The following is a 9,436-nucleotide window of genomic DNA, read 5'->3' as shown; positions in this document are numbered from 1 at the left end:
CTGCTAGCGTGCTGCCTGCTTCGGTTACGCTGCAAAGCTACAGCCTGCCCACAACAGGACACTGGTGGGAGGTTGGCAGTCATGATCCTTACCCCTTCCTTTCACAAACCCCACAGTGCTGAAGAGTGCATATGTCCCTGTTTATACCAAGTCCTCTTTGGATGCTCTTATATTTACACTCGGCTGTAAACCTTATAGTGACATGGCAGCTGCGTTGGAGACCATGGATGACAAGATCCAGCTTAAAAGCACACAGGCTAAATAAAGTAAGGATTGAAGGGCAACAATAAGGGAAACCTCATTCTTACTGTAGTGAGATGTGATAGCTACAAAACTGGGGGACTGAAGATGCTCCCATCCACAACAGCAAGGCTGCCTTTGCATGGCTTTAGATAGCTGAAACTAAGGAGAGATTTTTGTAGAGCAGAGAAAATGATGAAATGCTTGTAAGCAGCTCTTGCTTTTCAGAGAAACATGCTGCCCAGCAGCTGAAGGGGCTGGGCTAGATGTGTCCTCTCTGGGGACAAAACGTGTTCCCCTCTGCAGACTTAGTGTCTCCTTCTTATTTTCCAGTGAACAACTACATGGAGTCTAAGTGTGAAACCGTGCTTCAGGAAATGCGGAAGTGCTGTGCCCGGTACCCCAAGGGCAGATCCATCTGTTGTTCAGGGTTTGAGAAAGAAGAAAGGGAGAGAGAAAAGTTTAAGGCGACTTCAGAAGGAATTCCCCCACCACCTCAGTAACACAATGCAGCTCCAGCAGGTACCGGAGCACGGACAAACCTGCAGAGCTTGTGTGTGTTTTTTCAAGCCTTCTTTAGACTTTCAGGAAAGCCAGATCGCTCCTATAACACACCATTCGGCACACCAAAAAGTATAACGCAGTACCAACAGATGGCCTGGTTAACAGACTTTATTTTCGGTACCAAAACATCATCTACATTGTCTTTGCATCGCACCTGTGTCTGTGAAAAGTCAACTTGATGTTTTTAGAATGCTTACCTTACTCTAATCCATCCTTGCTCTCAAAATGGAGAACTGGAACCGAGTTATTCTGGCTTCTGGAGTGGAGGTACAGGAAATGAGCTCAGAAGAGTGAGTGAGTTTAAGCGTGACACATGAAACAAGTCCATCTTGACACAGCAAAGGTATTGCTGCCATCATGCAGTAGTTCCAGACAACATTTGCCTGTCCAGTGGTTCAAGCTCAAGAATGGGAATCAGGTCTGGGGATTGTTCCTAGGTCTTGCATAGATCATGAGTGACTACAAGTCACTTTGCCTAAGTGCCTCACTTTCCCACTGGACAGACTTTTGGTTACTTTATATTTGAATTGCCTACACGCTGCTATTTGCATGACAAAGATGTTACAGGAACATTATTTCAGGGATTGCTACAGGAATAGGATTTTTTTTTAAAAAGCAATATTCATTTGAAAGATCTGACTGTTGATATAAAATTTATAAATTTATGTATAATTGAACACCTTTAAGCAATATGTTACGAACCCAGCGTAGTTCAACCCGCTGGTACCCAGAGGCCTGTCACAAAGCCCTGGGCTAGATCCAAGAACTGATTTAGGTGCTGCTTACTGAACAAGCAGTTGTAGACACTTGCTTTCAACACAGCATTCCAGACTCACTCACAAGCCAGCTGTGTCTGGACCCCAGGGAGAGATGGCTTCTCAGAAGCTCTCACCCGTGCAGCGGAATTTCCTGTGACCTGTAGGAAGAGCTTGGTAGACAGGTTCCTGCATCACCCTTCAGAGCTGCCTAAGTCTCTCCATCCCCTGTAGCAGGAGTCCAGGCACCTCAGTGGGTGCCAAGTCCATTACAGGGCCTAGGCACCTCAATATCAGACTTTGAACCCACTAGGCCCCTAACTCTGTCATTAGATCTAGCCGTAAAGGACTTTTGTGCTGTGATCAAGTACAACTTACTTATGAAATACAGCTTCTATAAACAGACCACTGTAGTCTAGGCACAATAGTTGAGTGTATTGAAGCCTAGAAGAGCAAACCGTCTGTATTCACTGCTCTGAAATACCATGATACAAAATAAATGACTGGAACAAATTGTAGTCTCAGTTTGGTTGTTTATTGAGGATACAACATAGCTGCAAGCCAAGCAGCTTGGCTGCCATTCACAGTCCAGAGCTACATATGATATCATCATGTTTAAATAGGTGCTTGATATTTTTATAACCAGGGCTGAAGATCAGAATAATTCAGGGCTAGCCTTCCCCTCCTGCCCCCCTCCCCCCAAAAAAAAACCCTTAAGACAAAATAGGGGTTTTAGTATTCTTGAAAAGTAGGGGAAAGTGATGACAATGCTTTGAAGCAGCTCAAACACTTGACAAGTAGCTCATCTTTCCCTTTTGCCCTATCTGAGCAGGAGCAGTGGAAAGAAAGTCACTAATAGATGATAAAAAATAAATATTTAGGCTTCTGTTGCGCCTATTAAAAAGAAAAGCCTCTTCTTTGTGCCCATTTCTACTCGGGTAGAGCAAACTTGCTCAGCGGGGAGGCTCTGAAGCCAGGCTGGCAGCAGAATCACCTCCTGCCCCAGAAGCATCCCACCTTTTGGGAACATGGGTGATTGGTGCCAGGATCATCAAGAAGAGGGATTTATTAAGGCAGCCCATGGTTACCTGCAGAGAAGAGGGAAGGCTGGTGGCCTCATGCTACCAGACTGGCTGTAACTGCTCCCATGAGTCAAATGCAACACGCAGGGTAAAACAAAACCACGCTGGTTCCCAAGAAGTCAACAGATCTCATACATAGAAGCTATTAGAGCAAAACAGTTTAATAAAATATCACTTCAACAAGCATTTACATACAATATATAAAAACACTTTAAAAGCCTAGTGTGTTTTAAACCTTCTCAGACTGGAACAGATGCCAGAAGCTGTTGAAACAAGACCAAAAGGAGCAGGGGTGGGGAGGGGGGGGAACACCTCATCTTGGTACCTGCAACAATGAAAATGCATCCCCACAGAGGTTGGTTCAGCATCAGAGCTTCCAGTGTGGGCCCACAGCATCAAACAGTGCCAGTCATGAGCCCGACACTGGCACAGCAGAAAGATTTGCCAGATCCTGATGTCCTTGTCCATTCCTTGCCTGCATTTACATCAAACTCAACATAAATTTGTCACTTCCTTCCCCTTCCAGCAGCAATTGAGGCGTTTTAGCTCCCTCTCTTGGCCATTTCTCTCCATAGCAGCAAGTCGGGACCCTGTGGAGCAGAACCCAGTACACCCTTCCCTGGGGCTGGGCAGAAATAGCGGCTTATCTGAGCCTGAAAAACATCCCTAAGGTCTGTTAATGGTTTACTTTGAGCTTTGTCATTGGAGAAAGCTTTCTGGAGATTAGTGCATCTCAGAAGAAGCTGTGTTATGCAGCACACCAGGCAGAGGGGCAGCAAGCTGTTTTCTTACACGGATAAGAGATACCCTGCAACACAAATGTATCACTTCATGCACATTCAGCCCTGCAGGGTTCCTACAAAAAAAACCCAAAACAAAACAAAACCACCACCATCATCTGTCACTCCGCTCCCAATTTACTGAAGACCTATTTGCTGCACCATATCACTCCTGCAGTCCTGGATGGCTTTTAGGAAGACCATCATTAAAACAATGTAAGCCCAGCTGCTCCCTCATTCTGCTTGGCCATGTATGGCAGGACAGGAGCAAAGATACCAACTTCTGTTTCCTGATTACCTGCGGCCTCTTTTCAGATCCTGAAGGTGAGAAAATCTCAGCTAAATCAATGTGTTGCTACACTGACACTTCAGTTAACACAGCTGAAACAAAATTAACAACTGCAAGTGCTCATCCCAAAACCGCTGGTAGAAGAACCCGCCATTCCAGCTCTTTCAGCAGCTCTCGGAGGAAGATCCCCATTTCTAGCCATACTGAGAGCAGCAGTGGATGATCAGAAAGGCATTACACAGCACTGGAGATGGGGTGGAGCCGCTGAGCCCAGGTGCTGCGTCCCAATCGCTCATGCGCATCACCATTCCCTAGCATGTTTCCAATGGAAGGATGGGCTAACTTTCACATTAAAAAAAAAAAAACATTCTTGGCAAGAACTCCTACATGTACCTGCTGGAGGACATCACCCCGCCGTCATGCAAGTCCCCACACTCTGCAAAGCGCTAATGCCAGCCCAGCACAGCCAATGCAGAACACCTCTAAGGGATTTTTGGGTTTTTTGTTTGTTTGGGGTTTTTTTGTAATTTTCTCTTGTAGGTTAGAGTCCTGCTCTGCACACAGCTGCACTGGGACAGACTGTCCAAAAACAGCTGAGCTCTGCATCTGGGCTGCCTCATCACCCACAGGAGAAGGGCTGCAGCTGATGGAATTAAGCAAGCAGCTTTTTTTGTGGAAATGGTAAACACAAAGAAGGAACATAACCAAGGCAGAAAGTATGGAAATGAGCCACTCCCACAAGAGCACAATCTGGTTTTCCCAACAGTTTTGTCATTTCAGTTGCTTGCAGAGACCAGAGTTTGTGCTCTGCAGAGGCAGGTAAAGGACTGCACTCCAGATTTCACATCCTCCCCCGACACCACTCTAGTAGAGCGGCAACAGGGACCCTGGACCAGTACAAATGTACCCTAAACAGGGATGCATTTCCTGTCTACAATCCTGTCCCACATGGTTACAGCTCACCAAAGCCAAAGTGGCCAGAGAAGGTCATGGCAGACCTAGAAACACTAGTCTGAGGCCCAGGGTGATTTACAGCAAGTGGCACAGCTGAAACGCACACCGCCTGCGCCAGCTAGCCTGACACAGACAGGTCAAGCATGCTGGAAGCCTGCCCACCACAAGAGAGTGCCTCAGCACATTTCAAAGGCTGAGCAGTCAGCTAGCAAGCGAGAAAGGGGCTCTACAGTGCAGGAAGCTTGATGACTTTCAGAACACGTGATGAGGAAAGGGCCTGGAGAGTCACCCACAGTGCTGTTTCCATCAGCAGTGCCAGTGCTGCAATTCCAGTAAGGGGTATAAATAACAGCAGAGGAGAAGCCAAACGGCCATCTACGTGCAGTGCAATGGCAGGGGGAGGGCAGGAGAACCCCCAGCACCACATGAACTTGCTCCCTATCCACCCGCCCTGGACACAGCCCAGGCTGTCCCCGGACATTTCTGCGTCCACCCCAGGACAGCCAAGCACATTTTGGACTGCACGCATGATCTCTGTGCAGAGGGAAGCACAGGCTTTCCAGGTACCAGGGCAGAAAAAGTGCAAGCTAAATAGTGGTGTACAGCTGACAGCTGTCATACACATATACTGGCAGACAAATGTACATGTAACAGCCCTGAGCACCTGGGAAGAAGCGCATTTAAGAGATTTCTCTGCCACTACATGTTTATGAGGCTGTAACTCAACAGAAAATTTGAGACTGGGCATATTTGGTGGGGAAAGGAATCACAATGATAACACTGGGAGTCATAAGATTTCAGACCAATCCCAGCACCCCAACAGCCCAGACAGAGGAACAAGTTGGAAATCAGAAGCAGTGCTGTAAGAAATAAGGGCTGGAACCTGGAAGCAGAAGGGACTGTGCCTGTCAGCAACATCCTTTAACTTCTAAGTGAGAGGGAGCAGCAGTAGAGGAAGGCAGGGGAGGCTGGGCATGAAGGGAGAGTCGAACGCAGCTTCTAGGACGCCATTCCGAGCAGGAATCCTCCAGCAAACCCTCCAGTCAGGATAACATTCTTCTTCAGAAATATGATCACCTAAGCAGGGGAGAGAAGAGCCAACAGTGTTCAACACCACCATGTCACCCACCCACCTTCCCCATAAGAAGACATCCCTCAGGCTGTTCTCCAAGGTGAGTGATGCTCGGAGAGAGGCCACTGCTCGGGTCAGGGAAAGTATCCTATCTAATGACCTCCCCTCCCTAATCTCCCCGCTGCATGTACAGCTCTTGAACTGATCCAGTCCCAGTGCAGCCCAGATCCTCCGAGAGCTGCAGTCCGCTACACGCTCCAGGGCTCTCTCACAACCAGCATAGTCAGTCTGACAGAAGAGGCTGCTGACTGTGTGTGCCAGACCAGGGTACAGCAGAGTCCAGGGTAACTAGGCCACTCTGCTGCCAGATCTGCTTAGCTTTTCTTGTCAGACTGAAGAGGCACTTCTTCCCACAACCCCAGCACATTTTCTCCCAACCCCAAGGAATTTGCAGCAACACATGGTGAGCTGGTGTCATGCCTAGAAGCCACCCTGCCTGTCTCAAATATGCATAGATACCTTTGCCATCTCTCCAGTTTTCCTGTCATTCAAGCATTCCCTCCTTGTATTTGCACAACGGAAGATCCATAAGAGCCCAGGAGTCAATCCCATTTTCTGCTGTCCCTCCAGCTAAGCACCTGCACACGCCCTGGGAGAGTTGTCTCACCTCATCCACTCTGCTTTTCACTTCTGGAGGCATTTTATTACCACTGCTGTGAAATTTCAGCTGCTGCTTGGCTTTGTTCACATCCCGTTCTACTAGCTTCCAGTCCACTTTGATGTATCCCGTGTGGTTTGCAATCTAGAGTTTTGAGGGGTGGAAAGTTCCTGGAGTAAAGTCCTGCATGACCATGGCAAAACAGACTCCCTTGCCCACCCACCTTCCCTGATCACAGCCACCTCCCACACACTGGTCCAGTGGGATGAGAGGATGAGCGCACGAGCTTAAAAATTGTACAAAGGACCACCCCTGTAGCTGTATTAACTGTCCTGCAACATCTGTCTCCCACAGTAATCCCCTAACAGCAGGGCACACATTGCAGCTTAGCCTGTTTCAGCCTCTATTCTCTAACGTAAAGCTGGCATCACCTCCCCCTCACAACTGCCACATATATCATTGGGACTCTCTGCAGCTCTCCTGCTGCTGTGGGTGGACACAGCTATTAATAGCCTGTTCCTCTCAAAATATTTTATCTGGTCAGGATGATTCAGCAGTGAAACTCTCCCTGCTCAGAGCAAGCTTTTGGCTTTCAGCAGAACAAGCAGAGCCAGAAGAGCCGGGAGAATGAGTCACACATGAGAGAGTGCCTGAGAAGCAAACAAATAAGGCTGCTGCGTGAGGTCTGAGAGCTGTTCTGCCTCCTGCAGGATGTACGAGCTAGATGTCCACATCCGAGCAGCTCCCCTCCGTTTCTCTCCTCTTCTGCAATGCTTTACAGAGAGCCCCATCTGTGCTGGCCTGACTCCTCAAGTAGCCAGGTTGACAGGAAACATATCACAGACATGGACAAATCCCTCTTGACATCCAGGGCTGTTCCTCCAGGGACACCATCTCCACAGGCATAGGACTAAGTACAGTAGTCAGTTCTGACCAGACAGTCCTGCAGCAGCAGTGTAGTTTGCCACAGCGAAAGGCTGCCGCCTGCTTCACTCAGGTGCCCCTGCAGTAACAGCCCCCACATGCCTTTGGCCTGGCCTTTGTTAACAGACCCTAAGCAGATAGCACCTTTTGGCAATCCTTAAGTGTAAGCACACTGATCCTGCTTTGCTGCTGCATCTATGTACCCCAGGGAACACAAGCCCTTGACATCCATGGCCACACAGAGCTCCTGGCAGAGCAGGGAGCTGGCCCCACAAGTCCCAACAGGTAACGATCACTAGAGAGCCCTTTGTCCCCACCAGCACAGTTCTCAGAAAGCCCGGCCCACTGTTCATACACACCTGAAGTAGGAAAAAGCCACCTCCTACCGCTGTTGCTGCCAGCTTTCCAACTTTCTGGAAGATGAATCCAGTACACCTACAAATCAACAAGGAACCAGTCAGGAGAATGACACACGCTCCTCAGCATGCTTCCCACAGGCAAGGCTGCCTTTGGCAGTAATTATGCAAGACCCAGAGACAGCCTAACGAATGGCAGAAGAAACCTACGTGCAACCAGAGAGAAAGGATTTGTGCCCAGCCAAAAGTGATGCTTTATAGCTTTTTTACTTCTCACTATTGCATTTCAGCCTTTTGCAGTTTTGAATCTTATCTCTTCAACATCAATCTTCTCCCAAAAGAGTAATCGGAAACACGTGATTTCATCAAAATCAACAAGTGATTTTAGCTTTTTTTTTTTTAACTGGTATCATCTCTGAACGGAAATTAGGCAGCACATCTGCTGCTGCTCCATGATAGAGCATGGGGAGCAGATCACAAGGCAAGCTTCTCTGTTGCCCAAACAACTGCTTACTTTTCCTTTTCATTTCTCAGAAGAGAAAAATGCTGAAACAAGCAGACAGCAGTGGGCTAAAGCTGTACTGGTCTCCAAACTGGGTTACATGCTTGCAATACGAAAGACATCACTGCAGCCATCAGAACTCAAGCAAGCGCCACCCCATTGCTCAGTCATGCAGCAAAGGGCTAGTGTATTGTGTCACCCAAAACGGACTTTACTTTGACCACAGTTTCCTTATCAACATTGCAACCTGCTCTTACCCATTTCTGAATGCACACACTTAGTGAAGATACAACAGAGAGGTGGCCAGCTCATATTTTTATCAGAAAATGAAGATCTGTCATACGCTTTTAAATGGTTACCCCTGTGCCAGACGAAGACGACAGGCACAGCAAGAAGCAAAACAGTGTGATTACACCAAGTTTTCAACTCAAACAATGCTGCTGTGGGAATGAAGCTGCAAATAGTCCCACAAGGCACCAGCCCCAGCACGTGTTACAAGTGACACGAAACCCTAGGAACCATGCCTGCGGGTGCAATAAGCCGCCTCCACAGGAGGTTTTTGTGCAGATGCCTGAAGCACATCCACCTCCAGGGAAGAGATACCCTTGTTCCAAGAGGCTCGTATTTGCCTGCCCTAAATTCAACACCACCACTTTATGCCAGAAGTTAAAGACAACTATCTCACCTCAAAAATTAAAGTCTGATGCCATTTTCTTCCCTAGAAGATACTCTGAGTTCTTCAGCTCCACGTTCAGCAAAGCATGCCAGGGCGCAGTGGGCTGAGCAAGCTGGACACCTGCCTTCTTTGAAGGACTGCCAGATGACCACCCTGCACCTGTCAGCATGTTCCCAAAAGCCTGGCTAGTGCCCACATGCATCCTGCCTGCCATGAGCAGCAACGGCAACCCCAGCACATCTTACCATCCTGTGACCCCTCCGATCACCAGCTGCGTAGCCACATTGTATTTCTCAGCGCTTGACCCCGAGCTGGGAGCGAAGACCTTGCGCCACCAGGGCCGGTTCTTGGTGTACTCCGCCAGGTCCAGCAAACTGAAGGAGTCCTCCTTCACACCTGCAGGCACCTGGAGAGGCTCAGTGCTGGGACTGCTGTCCCACAGCCCCCTGCCAGCTGCCCAGGGCCTCCCCAGGGACACGGGACCCCCACTCAGTCACACAGCCCACGGGGCCTGGCACTCTCCCCGGGCTTTTGGGAACCCCCAGGCCCCACGCCCTCCTCCGAGGGCCTCAGACCCCCCTAGGG

The 9,436-nt window shown here is 48.7% G+C and overlaps 2 protein-coding genes across 5 annotated transcripts in view; one reads left to right on the top strand and one right to left on the bottom strand.

The window, feature by feature from the left end:
- CMC4 (C-x(9)-C motif containing 4) overlaps window positions 1-2,070 on the top strand; it is a 10,055-nt gene extending 7,985 nt beyond the window's left edge. For all 4 annotated transcript variants that reach the window (XM_009331649.1, XM_009331646.1, XM_009331650.1 and 1 more), the window contains exon 3: window positions 574-2,070. In XM_009331649.1, coding sequence (XP_009329924.1) covers window positions 574-743 — 170 coding nt within the window. In that variant the 3' untranslated portion in view covers window positions 744-2,070. The remainder of the gene's footprint in view (window positions 1-573) is intronic.
- Window positions 2,071-2,784: 714 nt separating this feature from the next.
- The window catches only part of FUNDC2 (FUN14 domain containing 2), a 7,812-nt gene continuing 1,160 nt past the window's right edge, over window positions 2,785-9,436 (bottom strand). Inside the window, exons 2-5 of the mRNA XM_009331739.1 lie at window positions 9,097-9,304; window positions 7,677-7,752; window positions 6,403-6,537; window positions 2,785-5,740 (exon numbers count right to left, since the gene is read on the bottom strand). Of these exons, the coding sequence (XP_009330014.1) occupies window positions 5,663-5,740; window positions 6,403-6,537; window positions 7,677-7,752; window positions 9,097-9,304 (497 nt within the window). The 3' untranslated portion in view covers window positions 2,785-5,662. The remainder of the gene's footprint in view (window positions 5,741-6,402; window positions 6,538-7,676; window positions 7,753-9,096; window positions 9,305-9,436) is intronic.

Source organism: Pygoscelis adeliae, unplaced genomic scaffold (genome assembly GCF_000699105.1).
Source record: "Pygoscelis adeliae isolate BGI_AS28 unplaced genomic scaffold, ASM69910v1 Scaffold79, whole genome shotgun sequence".
Lineage (NCBI taxonomy): Eukaryota > Metazoa > Chordata > Aves > Sphenisciformes > Spheniscidae > Pygoscelis > Pygoscelis adeliae.
This window is presented reverse-complemented; position numbering and strand designations above follow the sequence as displayed.